At 35.8% G+C, this 21,843-nt stretch overlaps 1 protein-coding gene across 1 annotated transcript; it reads left to right on the top strand.

Moving 5' to 3' along the window:
* Positions 1–15,175: 15,175 nt before the first annotated feature.
* Positions 15,176–20,211, top strand: LOC113307621. Its single transcript, XM_026556071.1, has 7 exons — positions 15,176–15,363; positions 15,458–15,574; positions 16,568–16,996; positions 17,814–17,953; positions 18,129–18,246; positions 19,385–19,525; positions 19,823–20,211. The coding sequence occupies exons 1-7, from the start codon at positions 15,286–15,288 to the stop codon at positions 19,904–19,906; spliced, it is 1,107 nt and encodes a 368-aa protein (XP_026411856.1). The 5' UTR covers positions 15,176–15,285; the 3' UTR covers positions 19,907–20,211.
* The last annotated feature ends 1,632 nt before the right edge of the window (positions 20,212–21,843 follow it).

Below are 21,843 nucleotides of genomic sequence, written 5' to 3'. Positions count from 1 at the left end.
ACTTGTTCAGAAGTCGTCTAAGGTATGTAATCTCATCTCTTCTTCAAAGAAATTAATTTCCAAAGATAAAAATTAGACCATTAGAGAAAAAAATTCGGTCTAAACAGTCTGTGAAACAGGGTTCTAAGAATTCCATTCAAGAAGGTTATGGTGGAAAGATTACTGTTCACCCCAGCACAACTTAAATGTGTTGGTTGTGTATCTTGTCTCATGTGCCTGGTTCAAAAAGAGACAAGGGTTTGCACACTTCAGGCTTTAGGAAAAGAGAAAAGTTTTTTTCTTCATATTTCTTCTTTTTGGTCTTGTTTTCACCTTTTTTGGAATTCTTCCATCTTTTCATATCTAAATTGATATTGAAAGGACCTTACTCTGTTTGATCAATAAAAGAGGGTTAAAATCGACAATTATGCCTTCTTTAGGGTTGTGAGTTGTGTGTACGTGAATCCTTTAGTGTATAAAGTTTTCGTAACCCTACATTCTTTTTTCCTTCTCTGAAAACTCTTTTTATCACAAGATTGCTTGTTGAGTCTGATTTATGAATTCCTCTCAAAATCTCATACTGGTATGGAGAATCCAAGCATTATGTCTTCTGATGGAAAAGATGTTAATATGATTGTTAAGCCATCATTCATGAAGGAAAAAGATAAATCTCCCGTACCTTCAACCTTGAAAAGAAAAAGGAGGAATGTGAGGAAACCAAGATACGTTCCTTTTAATCTACAGAAACTTTCTGGGGTTCTTGAAGAGTTGAAGGAAACAAGAAAGGAGATTCAGGAAATAAGGCTATTGTTTTTAGGACTCTTGAAATTGAGAAGGCCCTGGTTCGGCATCAGTCTAGAAGGTTTGTTGGAATTGACTTCTTTCTTCATAAACCTTATGTTCCCATGGTTGTTGACGACAAAGAATTTTTTAGAGGCCTTAATGTCTAGGAAACTTCTTATGAGAATTTATTCTTGTGTTTTAAGAAGGATAACTAGGGTTTGGAATAGCAATTATTGTGAGTACATATAACTATTTCTTTCATCTTGCAATGCTTTTAGATTTATTTATTTAAATTATAAAGTTTATTTGGAAGATGATTTTTGCAGTATTAATCTTTATGGTTTCATATATTGCAATTTGTTATGGGATATGTGTGTTTACGTCCGTGAACTATGATTGTCCCATATTTGTAAAAAGTTAAGTCTTTCATATGTCATTATGCAAATATTGATAAAAGATTGAATGGACTTTTGACAAACAAAGTTAGGCCTATTATGTCATTATGCAAATATTGATGGAAGATAGGATGAACTTTTGTTTACAAAGATTAAGTCTATTACATGTCTCTATGCAAATATTGAGGAAAAATAGAATTAATCTTTGAATATTATGCAGTATTGGTCTTTCCCTGATCCACATCTTTGTGTAAATATTGTGTAGCTCTGTAAGTTCTCTTATGTGAGCATTTCCGATTAAATTAATCATGGGTTCTCTTGTGTTTAATTTAGTTGAGTATTTCGGATACAAATTCATGTTTCATGTGATTTGTTAATATCCAAAGAAATCCTTCTTTTCTTGTGAAAGTAAGGTCGCTCTTGTTGTTCTTTCGGGAATGACATTTTATGGGGGAGAGTTCTTAATTGAACTTGTTCCTAATTGCCAAATCTTTGTGGGGAGTGAGGCTGTGGAATATTATAGGAGTTTTCTCGTATCTCTATTAACTCCTTGATGAATACACTAGTTTCGACTATGTGAAATCACCGAAACAAAGTTGATATGCTGTTCTCTTTTGGTCGTGAAGTATCTCTATGGAAATTTCATTAGGATCCCACTAGTTTTCGTACATTTACCAATTTTTATTGACAAAAAGGGGGAGAACTAATGTGTAGTTCACACTACAAATACATATGGTTAACAGATCATTATGTAAGGGGAAGTGGTTTTCATGTGAGATGAAGTATTGACTAAGGGGGAGTGATACATATCACCATAGTATTGTTGTCAAAGTTGTGATATAATTGGACTTTGATGATGTGTGATAATACTATGACACTGTATAACAATGATTGAGAGCAACTGTTGTCTCATTGTTATAGCTACGGATCTTCAACAACTATGATGCTGAGTTAAACACATTCAGAATCACTCGAGTACTTTGAAGTGACAAATATTTCGAGTAATGTTGAAGAACCAAGGAAATCAAGCATTTGGATTGAGAGATAAAAGGTTTATTTATTTTGTATTCCATATGTATTGATAGTTTTGTCACTAAAATTGACAAAGGGGGAGATTGTTAGAGCACTGCTCGGTCAAACTCGCAAGCGTTGCTATCTCAAGCTTGTTGTCAAGTTTAGTTGCCAAAACTATAAGTCTTGATTTCTAGTCTACTTATAGCTAAGTCTCAGATTAGGATAGAAAGTATAGTTGAGCTTTAGACTTCACGTCGTTTATCGATTGAAGAAAAAAAACTACTAAGGGGAGCTTGTGGAACTTCATCAACAAAAGGTATGTGGAGACTTGAACTCATCTATCACTCAAAAGTCTATCTACTCTATCTCCTATTTGAGACAAAAGTCGTATAGTTATATAGACTTCAATTATACACATTTGATATTTCGAGTTGAGTTTAACTCGCTTACATATTTCTCTAAATATGTGCTGGTAAGCTTTCGCTTTAACCAAGTTCATCTTATATTCTCGACGAAAGTCAAAAGATGATAATGTGAAAATCGCCTGGTAACATCTTACATGATTTGTGTGAGACAATCATTTGATGTAGACTCAGAATGTTTCGTATTGATCATTCGATCACTTGAAAATTTCTTCGAAGCTAATAGTTTGTGTGAGATAGCTATTCCCGTCTTCCGAAAATATTTCAATGATTGAAATGTAGTTTAGAACACTTGACCATGATTGGATAAAGCATAGTATGCGTACTTGCATATATGTAATCCAAGTACGGGAACCATAGTATGCATATTCGTATGCGTACTGGTTGGTTTAATGAAAATCCAGGAACCTTGTACGCATATCAGTATGCGTACTGGCGTGAGGTTCAGGTTTCAGAATTTCTGCTGAGTTTGGAAGGTATGCGTACCCGTTTGCATACTTGAGTAGGTTATGTTCTAAAATCGGTTTGTTCATGAACTAATACATTTATATAATAAGGAATGCAATCTTTTGCAAACCATGGCTATAATATTCATGAATTAATTCATGTGAATCAAAATCAATTTTGCTTCAATTGTGTCTTGTATACTTCTATGAGAATATAAACAATTGAACAACTCTAGAACTAGTTTCATTGAGTCATTTGAACTAGTTATGGTTAAGATGAATATGGTTGATACGAAAGTGTTCATATGGCTAACTTCGGTTAACTATTATTAAACCAACAAGGTGCACATGTTTAGGTACGGTTACTCATATCTAAATGAAGTCACTTTTCATTTGTGTGTAACAAGCTAAGTTCGATCTAACGGTTGAAAAATATTAGCTTGAGTCTAATCAGGTTTTCATCTAACGGTGAATATTGAATGCTTTGTTACCAAGGTAGGATTGATTGCAAACCCTAATTTGAAGATTATATAAAGGAGAACTATAGCAAATGGGAAACCTAATACCTACACCTCCTATGTGATACTAGATGCGACTAGAGTCGATTATTTTCTAACCTTAGGTTTTTCACGAAACCCTGTAGGTTAACGACTTGAAGACTTCATTGAGATTGTGAAGCCAGACCCAACTATTTTCCCTGTAGTTGCGTGTTCTGATCTTGCTGTTTTCTATCGTCATTGAGTACTATCTTCTCTAAGATTTGCTTGAGATTTAATCTTCGATAGGCAAGATAAAAATTAAGTAGTCACAAACATCTTCGTCTCATCGTTTGTGATTCCACAATATCTTGTTTCGCTACCATATGATTAAGATTATTGTCAGGTGATTGATATTTCTAGGTTGTTCTTCAAGAATATAAGTCTGGTATATCAATTGGTTCATGTTCACCTTGATTTATGAAAAGACGGAACAAAACTCATAGGTTTATCTGTGGGAGACAGATTTATCTATATAATAGACTTTTCTGTGTGAGACAAATTGGTTTATCAAATCTTCGACTCTGGGTCGTAGCAACTCTTAGTTTTGGGTGAGATCAGCTAAGGGAATCAAGTGCGTAGAGTCCTGCTGGGATTCAGAGACGTAAGAAGCGCAACTGTACCTTGATTAGTGTGAGATTGGTTAGAGCTCAACTACATTCCAGTCCGAAGTTAACTTGGAGTAGGCTAGTGTCCGTAGCGGCTTAATACAGTGTGGTGTTCAAATCTGGACTAGGTCCCGGGGTTTTTCTGCATTTGCAGTTTCCTCGTCAACAAAATTTCTGGTGTCTGTGTTATTTCTTTTCCGCATTATATTTTGTCATATAATAGAAATATCACAGGTTGTGCGTTAAGTTCAATCAGTTCTTGAATCTGGCCTTTGGGTTGTTGATTGAATTGATTGACACTTGGATATTAGTTTGTGATACCGTCCAAGTTATTTCTATTATTCAATCGGGCTCGCAAATTCCTATTTGTTTGATTGCGGATTGAATTGAGAAATTGAGATATAACTCGTTGATATACTTTTCTTAAGATTGAGTCTGACTGTCTAGTTGATTCTATTGAAAGTATATTGGAGTTAGTCCATACAGATTTTAAAGCGAAATATTGGGTGTGGTTGTTAGACCCCCACTTTTTCAATCTCAACCTCTTTCTCGGGATTGGCAAGGATTTGTTCCGACTTCCGAGTGTTCTTTTTCCTCCATTGCATTGAGAAATTTGACAATTATAACGTGTTCTAAATGCTTTTATGAAAGAGTTTGGATTTTATTTGGGGTTCTTATCATCTATGTTGTAAGCCAATTATAACAGTAGTTACCACGGTCATCTGATAATCAAACCATCTTCTCATTTATTCGATTATTAAACCCAGAAAAGGCATGGTGTTTGTTAGAGCATTGCTCGGTCGAACTCTCAAGCTTGTTGTCAATGTTACATGAACAAAATTATATCTTGATTTCTAGTATACTCAGTCAAGTATCAGAATAGGTATAGAAGTTCGTAGTTGAGTATCAGACATCACTGAATTATAACCCTTGAAGATTGAAGATCGACGAAGACATTTGGAGAACTTAATCAACAAGGTATGTGAAGACTAGACCATTCTATTTACTCACAATCTTTACCATTTCATCTTTATGAGACTATGTCGTATAACTTCTAGTAGTTCTATCACAAAAAAGAAATTTCGAGCCAAGCTTGTTTTGTTAAACATCTCGAAATACGATTCAAGCAATGGATGTTCATTGGTCTTAAGCAATTTTAGTTTGAAACAATATACTGTACAAAAAACTATTTTTGTGTCATATGGATCATTTGAAAATTTCCCAAGCAATTATATTTATATATATGGCATTTCGGAAGGTTTCAAACATCAAAGAGAGAAATTCAGAAATACTGCAATTTGGACTCAGGGTAGGTTGGTGAATCATTTCGCAAACCATAAATATTTGAGTTTCTGGAATACAGGAAGGTTGGTGAAACAATCCCCAAACCGGAAAGTTCAGGATGGAACTGTTCACCAACTCGGTTCAGGAACTGTGATGATCTGAAATTGGTGAAAAGGCAAAAGTTGGTGAACCTAGTTCACGAACCTTTGACATCTGAATTCACGAGTCGCTGAACGGTTCACGAACTGTAGGACCTGAATTCATGAACTACCTAACGTTTCAAGAACCGTTTCACCAACGGTCCTAGTGAATATTAGCGGATGCTAAAAGATTTATTTTTAAAAAAAATATGTTTAGGATTTATGTGACTCTCATAAATACCTTTAAGACATCTATGATCACTAAAACACCTTGTGTATGTGGATCATGATTAAAGTTTTAAGTGTTTAAATGAACACGATATTGCTTATTAGTTCGAAAGACATATTTGCCAAGAACTATCATTATACACGGTTCACATACCTGGATCAGTGTGTATATTTTTTCAAGACAAACTTCTCACATGATTACTTGTAACCCTAATAAGAGTTTCATCCATACAAAAAAAGTGTTTTCTTGAATCTCTAGTTATCTTAGCTTGAATTCTAAGAAACCCTCAATCTTGAACATTTATAAATAGAGACACTCATTCAACTGGGTGATTCAATCCCTGATACTTTGTGTGATAGTTGTTTGCTAGAGTTATCCTCTATTGACTTAGGTTTTCTCTAAGAAACATAATTAAGTATACGACTTAAAGACTTCACTTGGGATTCGTGAAGCCAGGTCCGGCTATCTTTACCTTGATAATTTGTGTATCCTGATCTTGCTTTTCTGTTACCAATGTTTTTGTAATCTCTTTCAGGCAAGATAAATACAAATCACAAAGTTCTATTTGTCTCAGACCTTGTGATTTCTCAAGATAGCTATCTGAAAATTATTCTTAATTGATTAATTCACGAGTGTTCTTGAGAGGTAGGTAAAATCTAGGATTCTCACTGAGTGTAAGTGTTCCAGATTTGTGAGGTTTACAAGCTTTGTTTATTGCAAACAAATATTCAAGCATTGATCTTTGATCTAAAAGGAAATCAAATAAGCTTATCTGTTAGAGGTAGATTAGTATCAAAAGTCTTTAATTAGGTTGAAGTAACTCTTAGGCTGTAAAGAACGTTAGCTAAGGGAATCGATTGTGTAAAGCCTGGCGAGGTTCAAGAGATGTAAGGAGCGCGACAGTAACTGAATTGCACGGAGAGGTATTCGGTCTCAACTACATTCCAATCTAAAGTACGATAGTAGGCTAGTGTCTGTAGCGGATTTATACAGTTTGGTATTCAAACTTGGACGAGATCCTTGGGTATTTTTTTGCAGTTGTAGTTTCATCGTTAAGAAAACTTCTGGTGTCTTGTGTTTTTCCTTTGCTGCGTTATATTGTTTATCTTTATAATAATATTTACACAAGTAATATGTATTTAATTCTCGTAGATACATCCATATGATTAAGATCAATTACGAGACTTGTTTTTTCTAGAATTCGTATCTTGAAAGATAGATAACAAGTTTCATACTTGAAATAATTGAGATCTAAATATATTAGATACAACTAGATTGATCTTGGATATTGATTTTTGAGATCGTCCAAGTACTCCTCTTAACAATCAGGTTCACAGACTCCATTGTATAGAGTATCTGATTGAGAAGAGATAGAGATATAAATTTTATATACATATTGTCAAGGATCATTGAGTTGGTCTACTTGCAATTGTATTAGGTATTGTCCATACAAGTTGCCGAACAAAAAAGTTGGTGATGTACTTGGCATCCTCTCCTTTTCAGTGTTCTTCTTATGGAACCTCATATAAGGGATTATGGAAACACTAAAAGGACTTACCACATGATCTTAACGTCCAGTTATTTGGTTAGGGGTGGGGGGGGGGGTGTCCAAAAGACGTTTAAAAAGTCTAGATTACCCTTCCATCTTTGAAAACCTAATATCTAAAACTAAATCCTAATTTTATCTCAATTATTCTTCTCCTCTTTCTGTCCCCAACCAATTTTTTTTTTTCCGAATGAAAACCATTCAAATCTCAATTACAGTTGTCTACATGTTCTTCTCTTCTTAACCGAATTATTTTAGATCGACAAACCTAGTTTTTTTTCTCTTTTTTGTGTTTGAAATGGGTTATGTTTGTTGAAATAAGGGGGGAAATTAGAGTTGCAGATTCACTTAGGGTATATTTTTTAAATTTCCTGACCGTAAACTTGCTCTCTGAAGCTGTTACGGTTGGGAAACTAAGAATTCCTAACCGTAAATAAAAAATAAAATAAAATTGTACGCTTAAAATGGTTAGGTTTGTAACCTTAAATGGCTTTGCGGTTGGATTCGATTCTCATATAAGCTAACCGTAAAAATCTTGAATTACAACATTTTTGGAAGTAATTAAATGGATTTACGGTTGGGTTTGATTTCAAATAAACTTAATCTTACATTTGTTTTTTCAATATTTATTGAATATTCCCAACTTTAATAATTAAAAATCAACACACATAAATATTTACGGTCGGTAATATAACAACCTAACCTGACCACGGTTGTTTATTTTATTTTATTTTTTTAGAATACCCAAATGTAACTCATAAATAAGATCATATAGTGTGGAATTATGCTTCAAAAAAATATATATATAGTGTGGAAGATGTTGGATTCTTCGTAAACTAATGGTCTGATTATAGTTGATATGGGCAATCAAAATAAGAATCCTATTATTGGGGGCTGCAAACGGCTAAGTTTTTTGGGGTTGCATAATGTCATGAAATAATAATTTATAGAACCCCTTATCCTGATATTTTTTGTACTACCTAATCTATGCTCAATTTGATTAATGCTAATTAAAATGATTAAGTCAATTAGTCAGTATTAGTGAATGGATTAGACTAATCAAACGATTAATCTTTTGAAATTTAAAAGTTGATTTTCTCTGATTTTGAAGATGGAGAAGGATGATTATGGTGAAATTTCTTTGGAAATTTTTGAAGAAAAATGATGAAACCATTCGTCACAATACTCAAGAAAACCTTATAATCAACTCCCAATATCAATTTTATCGATTTAAATCCGGGGGAAATCTTAGTTTTTTTACGTTTTACGGCTGGGATAATCTGTCGAACCAGCCGTAAAACGCAATAACGGTTGGAAATTGAGGAACTCCCAGCCGTATATAAGCATAATAGGAAGTGAAGAACTTCCCGCCGTTATTTGGTCGAGAATCACCTGAGTCTCTATTACGCTGGGTTAAGATATTTATAAGGCAATTTTCCCGTCTGTAAATAAATATGTAAGTTGAGAAATTTAGAGTTTCAACATGAATACATACTACGATTGAAAGGTAATAATACTTTCATTAATTAGACCACAATACAACCCATTGCATACTTACTAGATCCGCATTACGAAGTTGATTTTAATGACATCCCTTACGATGTATCAAGAAGTCTTTGATGATGGCGAATTGAGCTTCATAGTTGAAATTATAACCTTTTTATTTTCTCCATTCCTTATTAGCTTGAGCTACGACTTCATCATCAGTTTCACCTCTAAGTCGAAGTTGCTTGCAAAGTCGAAGTAAAGCCATTTATTCTTACACTTTTTTGCGTATGTCTGAAAATCGAAGATACAGTTCAAATCCATCACGGTTATTAGTGTTACCTGTTTAGATACAAAAAAATTTAAAAATCTTACTCCAATGCGATTGACTGGCTAAACCACTTTTTCTTCGTTCTTCTCCCCTCTTTGGATAACATAGTACAAAATTTTTGCAAAGAGATAGGTCTGCATCCAAAGTAAAGTTGGGTTTATCAATTGAGTACATTGAGTTTATAGGGGTTTTGGTGGAGATTATTGATGTATAAGGTGTGATTTTGATTTGGAGGTTATATGGAGGTGGATATATTTCAAGTATAAATAAGTGGTTGAACAGGTAGAAACTTCTATAAATCAGTCTATTAACGAATTTATTTTTCAAAATTCAAAAAGTAGCCGATAGGATGTGGTACAAAAGGAAATTATTGTATTTAAGGGTAGGAAATCGGTGTGTAGACCAAGCCGTAAGTAAGTATAAACCTATAGGTTTTGGGGCATGTCATACTTACGTCTATGAATCCACGCCGTATACCAGAGTTGTTGCTTTATGTCAGATATACGGTTTGGAGTCCTAACCGTGACCCAGATACACGGCCCGGATATCCAGCCGTAACAACGATTCAATTTTTTTTGGGTCATCAGAAAAACACACGACTAGGTCTATCCCAACCGTAAATGTAACACGGTTGGTTTACCTAACCGTATTTGTACTTATCGCCAAGAGTTTCTAACCAATACTAACCTACCAAATTTTTTAGAAACTCAGAGAAAATTACGGTTAGGATTCCTTACCGTGGAAAGTTGCGAACGGTTTGGAAATTAACTCGGCCGATGTAGGGAGGTATGTTTTTGGATAACAATTATAGACATATATGGCTAGGTTTTGTGAAACATCGACCCAGCCGTAAGTGCTCAACAATTTTCAAAATGTTAATTTTTCATCATTGTACTTAGATTTAGACAAAAGGAAAGACTAACATTCATTCATACATGTAAATGTATAAAAATTCATCCGTCCAAATCCATAACCAAACAACGAAAATATTAAATAGACAAAGCCTTAGATGATAAAATGTAATCCATGAAGCAAAATATTAAAAATCCATTGAACTACTTCTCCATTAGTCATTCATTGGATTCCTTGCCCGATCCAGATTCCGAACTCAGTTGCGATGCGTCATCCGAATCCTCGTCCTCTTTCTCCTATTATGCAACCTCTTCTACAACTTTAGCTTTTTAACCTCGACCGCGACCACCCTGAGTTGAAGCTTTTCTCCCTCCATCACGCCCACCTCAACCACTTGGACCTTTGCACTTTTATCACTTGTACCTCGACCATGTCCACCTCGAGCACCTTTTCCTTTGATTGAACATGCTCACTAGAGGGAGTATCCGAGTCCTCGTTAAAAGAAGGAGACCTAGTCCTTTTACTTCTCCTTGGTCGGACCTCTTAAAAAGCATATAGACCTCCTTTGTCAGGGTTTACTATGTCTTTAACTCGATTCCGGAGTAATTTTGTTCAGGGACTGTTAACTTGTCACCTGAGTTAATGCTACGGGTCAGGTCCTCGACCACCCAATCATCTCGTTCAATCTATTTTTTCATATCAAATACATGAACTGTAATTATTCTTAGATAATTAAAAAAAACATATATAAACTTAAGATTAGTAGTATACGCACCACAATCTCTTTCCAATCATTATCATCATTCCTTGATGTCCTTGATGTCGAACTCTCTTCCTTCTTGAAGTATTTCCTCGCTTCCGGATCCAAATTTCCACATATGGATGATACCACTCTTGATACCATTTCATGTAACTCACATCCGCATCGGAAGTGCCATGAGAAGCTTCATACCCTATTCTACTCATTTAGTTTACTTCTTCGGAGTGAGCATTCCAATGATCGATCATGGTGCTGGTTCATAGGTCAATTTGACATCCTTCTCAGTAAAATGGTAGTTGCGTACGCTCAGTTTAAAACGAGAGGTTTCAGGTACTCTTTTCTGGACAATACCAGTTTGACAGAGTGTTCTACGAGGATCTAAAATGACGAACCAGGTTGGATTAAACAAAGGTCCATGGTAGGTCGCCACATTAGAAAATACTCTATCACCAACTTCATCTTCTCCATCTTCATCAAGTCTCAAATATGGATTAAAAACCACATCATCGATTGTCAAAGCATCCAACATTTTTCTCATTTCCGTCTCTTTATCCTTGTGTTGGGTCCATGGGGTATCTTCCTCCTGCAGGTTTCTCTAGATGTCACTTCTTATTCCGAGAAGGCCTCGAGCATTTATAATGGTCGTAAGCCCATGAATATGGGAAAAAAAAAGAATTATGAATAAAATATTACACAAAAAATAATAAAAAAGTAAAAAAAAATGTTATATGGAAACAAAAAGATACCCGGATTAGAGCAACACATCCCATAATTTGTGTTTTGTTCTACCTAGAAGCTTTGAAAAGATGTTCATCACACTTGAAAGGAGGGCAGTGCCCCACGAGTACCTAGGTACCTTGTTTTTTTCAGGATCGAGACTGAGAAACTTCATCCACAAATAACAAGCATTCAACTTATTTTCCGAGAAATCGGTGAAAAAGATGCTCCCAAGAGAGTGCAACAAGTAAGCTATAGTTGTATGTCTAGCTCTGGCTTTGGGGCCAGAATCCTCAAACTTCTCCCTTAGACGAACCATTTTAATCTTCATTGCAATACGTGCTGATTCATGACGTTCACCCGATACTCTGTATTCCCTTTTAGCTCTAGGTAAGCCTCCGCCACCTATCTCAAACTCCTCTCCTGCTTCATCTTTTCCCCACCCAAGACACTCTTTCTCCAAGATATAAAACTCTCCAGAAAAGAATAGAATTGTTGAAACCTTCAAATACAACTTTTCATTCCAAAGCAAGACCGGTAATTTTCTTTACATCATCCGGGGTGATAGTCATCTCGCCGAACGGGAGTAGAAAAGTCATGGTTTCGGGCCAGAATCTTTCACTAAACCCACAAACAATCACAACATCATATGTCTTTTGCAAATCCTCGATTCCAGACCATGACCCTGAAGCTTTTGCCAAGGCTACCACATCTGGATGCTCCCTATCCAACGCCCAAAACTTTCCTTGTTGGTGCTTTAGTTTAGGGACTGCTTTATCGGATAACTACAAACAATAAAAAAATTGGGTAGTTACAAAAAATAATCCATAATAAAATTAAATAACATACATTAAATTTGATTTATTACCTTTGCGGCACAAATCCTAGCATCCCATGATGACTAGTAACCAAACAAGACAGATCGATCTCTTGGCTCACCCCAAGGTCTCCCATTCATATTGGAAGGTAAAAACTCCTTAGAATCAATGATTTTACTTGCCGAGTCTTTTTGTGGATACTCATTATTCTCCTTCTTCTCATTCACCACTAAGACTTTACCCTTATCGATAGCAGCAACAACACTTGTTTCGGCCAAGTTTTCTTCCTGAATCTCCATATTTGGTTGTTCAACAACCACAATTGTACTTCCTCCACCAGTGGCAACTTCATCTTCATTTTCTCCACCTTCACTTCCTCCACCAATGGCAACTCCACCTTCACTTTCTTCATCAGTGGCAACTCCACCTTCATTTCCTCCACCAGTGACAACTCCACTTGCATTTGCACCCAATGGTTTTGCGTGACAAGGTTGCGGAGTCGAGACATTACAAGGTGTTACTTCTTGTGATATTTTCTTCTTCCTTTCATTTCCTCTGTTCAAAGTTGATTACATATCAAATTATGTATAACGAGGTTTAAATCGATACAAACAAGACCAAAAAACGAAAGCAAATAAGTAAATACAGTTGGGAAAGTTGGATACAACCAAGATATAATATATAACAATGGCCGTGAAAAATTGACATTCGCATCCGCAAAAAGGTTTACGGATGGGACCTTGAGCAATCGACCAAGACGTAACACTTATAGCGGCTAGCAAGGTATTGAAAGCGTGAAGTGTTTTTCATTTTTAGGAAGCTATGCATATGTCGAAGCGTGAAGTGTCGATTCATGATTGATGTTTGACGCAGATGTTTTCTTATAAATAAATTAGTCGTAACAAGTAATTATAAATTTAAGAAGATAATATATATATAAATTTAATATAAGTCTAATGATTATCAAAAGTGTGGGAACACTGGGTCAGCCTACTCTAGGCGAGTGGGAGGTGGGGTGTTCGACCCTCCCTCAAAACAAAGGTATTGGCTAAGTCAAAAAGCGCATCAAATTAAGGAATCTAGCGCTTCACGAAAGATGCGCTTCACATGACCGCTTCAGAGCGAAATGCTGAAATTTGAAGAGAAGCGTATGCTCCAAAGTGTGAAGCATACGCTTTTAAAAACGATGGCGGCTAAGAAATAATATTTACGGCTTGGTTTATCAAATTATGGATAGGAACAACCTAGTCGTAAACACTACCACCGGATTAATTTTCAAACACAGAAGAAGATACAATTAGGAAAAACCTAGTTGTGACCACTACAGATGATACTTTGAGCAATCGACCAAACCGTAACATATATAGCGGTTAGGAAATAAAATTTATGGTTTGGTTTCTCATATTACGACTAGGAACAACCTAGTCGAAAACATTACCGCTGGTTTAAATTTCAAACACAGAAGAAGATACGATTAGGAATAACCTAGCCGTAAAAAAATTGTTGCGGTTAGGATTTCTCAGTTCCCATCGTGTCACCTATGCTACGGCTCGGAGTTCTTAGTATTCCCAACCGTAAAAAGTGTTAACGACTGAGAAAATAAGAACTCCAAGCCATAAACGGTTCCTGAAACTGTTTTTCCATACCTAATTTTTTTTCGAAATCCACTGAATAATCATTCAAATGCTTAAATAAAGAATGGGTTTTCAGTTCATACCTTATTGCAGTCAAGAGTCTCGGAGGCTGGTTCATCCCACTCATTCACTTCTTCTTGATTTTCAATTTCATCTTCACTTGACGAATTTGATTTTTCTGGTTCAGGAGGAGGTTGTTTTGGATTCGATCCTGCCTTCTTGTTTATCTTCACCATGGTTTTAAACAATAAATTTAATCGACGCTTAATTATTTCAAACGAAGAAGAGAAGAAAATGAAGAAAAGAATGAGAGGAGAAGAGGAGAATAAGAGAACAAGAGAAGGAGAGGAAGACCGACGGATTTTTTACAGTTTTTTAAATTAGACTAATTAGATAATGAAAAGGCAAAAAAGGAACAAGTTTATTGAGGGTGTTTTTGAACTTTTACATAGATTAGGTCCCCAGGTCCACATTTTGGTTATAATTAACATGGTAAACCCAAAAAAAAAAAAACTAAGCCTAGTACAACCCCAATGATAGGACTCCAAAATAAAATATGATTATTGAAAGGGAAAGCTTTTTCTTTTGTGAAATCCACCCCGAAATTGGTTTTTCCTCTAGTAAAAGTGGCTTTCCCCTAAAAATTATCCTATGGTAGGCTTCTTAAATAAGGAATTTTAAGTGGTTCCACAAGAACCAATGCTGTACTTAGACTAAGTCCTATGGGCTAGATTTGGCTGCTAGATTAGACAAAAAACATTGTAGATTGCACAAAAAATGTTGCCTATCCTTTAACACTACTTCTCTTTCAAGGTATATCTCACATTCTAACATGTAGCGAGATAGTTTCGCTGAATGATTCAGCGTAGAAAAATTCAACTTTTTGTTATTTGGTTCAGCACATATTGATTTATTTTTTGATCCGACGGCTGAGATGGTTGCACTGTTCCCTTCAGCGCGGCCACGGGAAATGGTTCAACACATCTAGATGCCAAATTAGAACTACCATACGATTTAGGGGTTATTCTAGCTGACGTGAACTTCCAATCTAGATGTTAGATTAGAAGACCGTACAACGTATCCTAACAGACCCTAAGCCCATTCTGGCACGAGGATGCACGCGCATCGCAAACTAGTAGCCGCGCATGTAAACAACACCAAGTCTAGTCTAAATCACTTCACCCGTTCACTCAAAAAGACTCTCGCCGCACAACAAGGAGAAAGAAGAAAAGGGGTTACAACTCGAATAAACCCAGAACAGAGAAATTACTCAGCTCCTTCGTGTGCTTCTCTCCCGGACTATCTAATGGCGGCCGAAAATAAACCTCGTTCTAACAACGACGGTAATGCCAAGAAGAGGAAGCAACGTTACCTTCCTCACAACGTACACTCTCTTTCTTTCTCTATACTAAGATTTAGTGTCTGAGATTCAATATTAAAGGGGGTTTTCTTATCTTTTATTTTAATTTTTGATTCAGAAAGCTGTGAAAAAGGGTTCTTACCCGTTACACCCAGGAGTTCAGGGTTTCTTCCTCACTTGTGATGGTGGAAGGGAACGACAAGCTAGTCAGGAAGCTATTAATGTCGTTGATACTGTATGATTCTCAATTTCTTGATTTTGTTTTTAATACTTTCTTTTGGATTTTAATATGTTTATATGTTCATTTTTGATATTCATTATATTCTTGTGTTAAGGTTCGATTATATGTATGAATTGGGGATCGCATAGTTAGGTTATGTTTTTTTCTGTTTGCTGTTGTTTGTGTGTTTTATACTGTGAATTTTCTCAATTGGAGGCATGTAAAATTGGCCTATGTTCAAAATTTTAAGGATGGGATGAACTAATCGGATATCATGTATTACAACTTTGGGAGAATCGTGTATCGGTAGATTTAAGGGAAACATGAATTGCAGCTTACAACCTAGACGACTAGACACGCGAAGAAATAGTTCCAAATTTGTGATAGAATTTGTTTCTTCCCAACAAAGCTCCTGTTGGGACAGAAAGACAACTTTAATACTTGATCACTTCGATTTTAAGTCTCTGTAAGCCCATGAAAGTTGAATGCTTGGGACTGTGGCTAAAGTTTATTTCCCTTAGGCTGAAGAGGTATATCCCGATGCTTGAGGATAAAATAATGTGATGAAGACATGTTTGAATTCTTAATGAATTGGGGCAGTGTTTTTGTTTACCTTGTAAGTTTTGCATGTTGATGGACTCGTGCCAACATTAAACCCCACTTGGTCAGAACAACCAATAAAACGAACCTCATTTTCTGTTACTAAAATTCCTTTTACGAAGTGATTGTCCTAAGTATCATGGTGAAATGTTGCAAGAAGTAATTTTCAGCAAAATCAAGCATTGTATCCGAAATCTGAAGAATTTGAACATCATCTCTGAGACTAGATATTATGAGCAATAATTATTGTGAGACAAGTTCAAATGTTTCAACTTGGCCTTCAATTTACAATAATGAGATCCTGAGTGGTTTATATTTAGATAAATGCAATCAATTGCTACATAGTATCTTTATATGGAAATAAATTTGCTTCTCTCCTACTAAGCCAATTTTGTTTTGACCTTTCAGTTTTATGAGGAGCTAGTTGATGAAGATGTTGTGGATAAAAAGTGTGCTGTAGAATCCATTAAGCCTGCAAACAAAATAATCAAGTTTGCTGATACTGATTCTTCTAGTGATGATGATGATGATGCTGGCAATGACAGTAAGTCAGAAAAACCTGAAGAGGAGGATGCCAATAATGATAATCAAACAAGTGATGACAACTCCTCCGCAAAAAAACCACGCCTCGAAACAGATGAAGTAAAAGCTGAAGAATTAGTGGCTGATGACACTGAGAAGAAATCAATTGATGTCGCACTGTGTGAAAATATAGCCAAGGAGAAACTAGTTGAAGCCGCACCGAAATGCGAAAATCTAGTTTCTAATAAAACTGAAGAGAAATCGATTGATCAGCTAATTGAAGCTGAGATCAAGGAGATGGGAGACCGAAGCAAGGTGGGTTGCAACACAAAGAGACTTTTGCCAATATCCTTGGTTAATTGTATGCTTAATAATCTTATGCCTATTCACCTCTTGGCTAGTTTGTTGGAGTTTACCCCCCTTACTTATATTTCACGTCTTTGACCAGTCCTTGCTTGATCATATCACATCATGTTTCTTTCTAGTTTTTCAACCATATTTAGTGCTTTCTGCTGTTTAGCTTTGTCTGAGCTTTCTAATGGTGACTCATGTGTAGCATGCCTATTATAATTGTTCTTTCCTGGTGAAATTTTACTGACCAGCATATCAGTTTTTTGACTTCTTTCATTGGCCTATATGATGATCAAGAGATCTTAATGTTGATATGACACTCTGACATTGATATGACATCCGTATGATCTATATAGGAGATGTAAACTTAGTTGACCTTTTCTTTACCTTCTTTTCGAAACATCATGACTGTTCACTGGTACGACTAAAGAATTCTATACTCGTTTCTGAATTTTACACCCCTATCCAGATTAGTGTCTTGGATTTCAATATTTGATATTTTGTTTCTATATATAATATTGGATATGCATAATTTTGGTCCCATTCGTAATAATTTGGTGTGTCCTCCTGTTGGAGTTGGTTCATTCTCACTTAGTCTAGAATTGGGGCAGCTCCTTGTGAATTTGTCAACTTCTCAATGAATCTTACGATAAATTTTTCTATTGACCTCCTTTATTCACTTATTTCAATTGATCTCTTGTTGCTGGATAGTCCACCAATTTAATCTTATAGTATCTTTTATTGTGAACTGATACGAGCCTCTTTTATTCTGTTGTAACAGAGGCGCTTTGTCAGCCTCGACACAGGATGTAATGGTTGTATCTTTGTGCAAATGCTCAAAAGAGATGTAGGCCCTGGACCTGCAGAGATTGTTCAGTACATGATGACATCACTTGCAACTTCAAGGAAACATATGTCAAGGTGCCTTTTTGTTTTTCATTCGGCCAATAAATCACACACATATTTACATAAAATGTCATGTATGTGTATGGAAGTCATACATGGAGTCATATTTATATCCTGCTTTTGGAAGTTCTTATTATTTTTTCTTAAATGGTTCAGACACTTTAATTTGAGTCTCGCTTGGCATTTTCAGATTCATATTGAGAGTTTTACCAGTTGAAGTGACATGCTATGCTTCTGAAGAGGAGATTTCAAAAGCGATTAAGCCTCTTATTTCCAAGTACTTTCCGGTTGAAGCTACTGCACTAAAGGTACTATGTTCAGTTTATGCCTTGTCATACTGTCGAACCCATTGCCAACTTCCCAAATTTTGTTTTGTTTTGTTTTCTATGTGTCAATATCTTTTAGTCAGAGACTCAGAATAACAATCTGACAAATAGACACAAGCTCATTGTTACTGGCATTTATCCATCGAGTGGTTCTGGACAGACCGTCCTTTTGAACCACTCTAAAACCGTCGAGACACAGAAATGGTGGGCCCTGCCCCGCTGGAGAAAACATGGGGTCCCGCTTTGATATTGTTAGGGAGTTTAAAATGACGGTCTGGCAAGAATTTTTGTTATCCATTCTTCTATTCAGAAAAGGGTCCATTATTCTTTTGGAACATTTAGAACATTATTATGATTTCTTTTGAGGCTCGAGTTGTATTGAAATCCCAATAGATAAAGATCAGAGTTTATCATGTAAATTTTGCTGACCTTATCCCAAGGTGCCGTTTTCCCAAGATCTACTGCAAAGGTCTAATAATATTTGTCTGTTTCATATACCAACAGTGCGTTTTTGATGTTTAAATATGCCACCAGAAGCAATAATGCTTAGATCCTCTACCATTAGAAACTTGTTATTGCTCACTTGACAATTTTTGACAGTTCAACAAGTACCAAGATGAAAAGAAGCAAACAGAAGGTGTTGGTAGTGCACCGTATTTACTGCCTTCCAGTAGAGACCTATAAGAATATGGTTATGGAGACTTGCACAACCGTATCGGATTGATGTAACTTAATAATGAGCTTAGAAAGATATATTTGAAGTTCTACACTACTAGGATAACTCAGTAGAGAAAGTGATCGAGATGCAAGGCCCCTCCTATCATATAGTCAGCTACAAAGACAGATGTACTTGGGAATCCTTGCCCTGGATGTACGCAGATAGGAGTGGCTAGTTTCACTAACACTTTGAATAGTTATCTTTTTGTCTGATCAAGTGATTGGCTCAGTAGAAACTATGCAATTACAACTGAATTATACATCTGCAAAATCCAGAAGCGATCTTGAATCATTCTGTTGAACTTAGGTCAGGGCATCGGATATATAATCCTAGCCGATTAAAAAAAAGAAGTGTATTTAATCCTATAACCTCTTGAAACAATATGTTTTTCTTTGTATGCAGTTTGCAGTACAATATGGGGCCCGTGCAAATACTGGTATAGACAGGATGAAAATAATCAATGCGGTTGCGAAATCAGTTCCCGAGCCTCGTAAAGTTGATCTTAGCAATCCAGATAAGACCATTATAGTTGAAATCTGCAAGGTATGCTTTTCCCCTGATGGTTAAATATTTCCTTACTACCCCCTCTAACTCTTTCAATCAACCAATTTATTTCATTCATATATCAACCTTTTGACTTTGCTTAGCTCATATATGGGTCGGCTAAATGGATTGAATGAACTGACATGAACTATTTAACAGGAAGTTCTATAGCAAGATGATAGCACTCTTAATTGTAAAATTAACGCAATAACCATACTTTTGTTATATACACTGAATTTACTATTTCCTTCACTAAACTGTTTCTTGATTTTGGGCCTTTTATTTGAAATGTTTCAGACACTGTGTTGTATCGGGGTGGTTGAAAAGTACAAGGAGTTATCGAAGTACAACCTGCGACAGCTCACATCTCCGAAACCATAATTTAATCTCATTGAACAATTTAGCTTGTGATCCAGTGAGTATTGAGTTAGAGCTGACAATATTCAGTTTCACGTTTTAATGCGTCTTAGTCTAGACTCTAGATTAGTTGCAGATATATGGACTTCTAGATAGAAAATTCATAGAGTAATATAACAAAAAATGAGAGTGGTCTCTAGACAAGAGATGTTTTCTCTTTTTTTCGTTGCAAAACATATGTAATATTTCAGGGGCTGTTTTCTGAACCTATTAAAATACTTTTTTCCCCCCAATTTGCTTTGACTTTAATTTAAATATCTCACCACCAATTTGGGCATCTTAGCCATCTGTGATTTATCCATCACTTGTTTTAGCCTCAGATACACATTTCATCGCTTTAGGTGGTTGTTCACAATGCATGGTATAGGTTAGAGGCCTCTCTGTATATACTTTTAGTTTTGTTTTTGTGTGTAACTGTTATATTTTATATTAGATTGATAAAACATCATCCGCAATCTTTCCAAAATTACAGATAGTATTCTGTTCAAGTGTCTCATCAGTCATCACATACATGGTCAAACAGAATGACTAACCAGTCTTAAATTGTACAGTAAGACAACTTTCAGACCCAGCCCTGAGCTCTTTTTCAAGCTTAATTTCTCTTCAAGTTCAAGGAAGAAGGCCATCTCAAGAAAAGTACTAAAAAATCGGTCAATTCTTTTGATTTGCGGTGTGGCTCTTTGTTTTATTTTATTGATACTTTTGAAGCCTGGTTGCGGTTGGTTTTGAAAAAAATGGATGTTATCTGGTGGATTGTGCCATAGAATCTGATACTCACAAAAGACTTGTGTTGTTTGTCATACTATCACTCCCGGTTCATAGCGTTCCCATAACAGTTTAGCCATCAACTAGAGTGACATTTTCGGCAACAGTTTTACCATCAAAGCGGAGGCATAAATTCATTCAAACTATCGTTACACGTCCTTTAAATGAGTAGGGTGCACCCCCACCATTCTTGGCGCCACGTTGTTTTTTTTAAGGCATTTCATTACGCGAACTAAGACCCCAAAGAAATCCGAGATACAAAAGAAGTAGAGTTATCTAATATCAATCCACATGCAGAGTTTTTGATATTAGATTTATCTACTGATAGTTGATATTGGATATAAGAAGGAGAAATCTTTTCCCACAAAACAGTTGAATTTAAAGTCCTAACAGATTTTGTTAAAGTGTCTGCCACCATATTTCCTAGTCTTGGAACGAAATAAAAATCCAAAAAATTGTTGCATAAATGAACTAGTTTGTCAGCTTCATCTAGGTAAGCTTTAGAGCGCCAAGAGATGTCGGATTTTTTTCCCGTGCCCAAATAGCTACTTGTAGCACTCCTAAAACCTCTGCTTCTTGTGGAATTTGATTGTTGTTGGTCGACGGAATTTTTCTTTAACCTTTTTTCTTTAGCTTGTTGCTTTACCTAGTTTTACTTGCTTAGCTTGTTGTCAAATGGTTGAAACAAAATTCAAAAGAATATTTTTATCCCCTTTGCAGTTTCTGCAGCTTTTTGCTGGATCACTTGTTCTATTTTTTAGAAGGTTATTATTGGGACGTCACACTCCAATAGAGGGGTTTTATTTGGATTGGTTATGGGATATCCTAACACATATACAAAATGTCTAGATTACCCTTTAATTAGAAGTGACTTTACATCCAGGTTTGGATTAATTCCAACCGTAGAATTTTATTTGCATGTAATTTTACGTCCAGGTTTGGATTAGTTCCAACCGTAGAAGCTCATTTTACGTCCAGGTTTCTTTTAATTCCAACCGTAGAATCCGATTTTACGTCCAGTTTTCTTTTAATTCCAACCGTAGAAAGTGATTTACGTCCAGGTTTGGATTATTTCCAACCGTAGAAGTGATTTTACGTCCAGGTTTGGATTAATTACAACTGTAGAATTTTATTTG

Source organism: Papaver somniferum, chromosome 9 (assembly GCF_003573695.1).
Source record: "Papaver somniferum cultivar HN1 chromosome 9, ASM357369v1, whole genome shotgun sequence".
Classification (NCBI taxonomy): Eukaryota; Viridiplantae; Streptophyta; class Magnoliopsida; order Ranunculales; family Papaveraceae; genus Papaver; species Papaver somniferum.
The sequence above is the reverse complement of the archived record's forward strand: the minus strand, read 5'-3'. Positions and strand labels throughout refer to the sequence as shown.

What these genes read in the sequence shown, in the direction of transcription:
- LOC113307621 (XM_026556071.1), top strand. Translation starts at nt 15,286, where the DNA reads ATGGCGGCCGAAAATAAACCTCGTTCTAACAACGACGGTAATGCCAAG. An exon ending in TTGAAGCTACTGCACTAAAG is followed by an intron (nt 18,247 to 19,384) that starts GTACTATGTTCA and finishes CTTTGTATGCAG; the next exon opens with TTTGCAGTACAATATGGGGC. An exon ending in TTATAGTTGAAATCTGCAAG is followed by an intron (nt 19,526 to 19,822) that starts GTATGCTTTTCC and finishes GAAATGTTTCAG; the next exon opens with ACACTGTGTTGTATCGGGGT.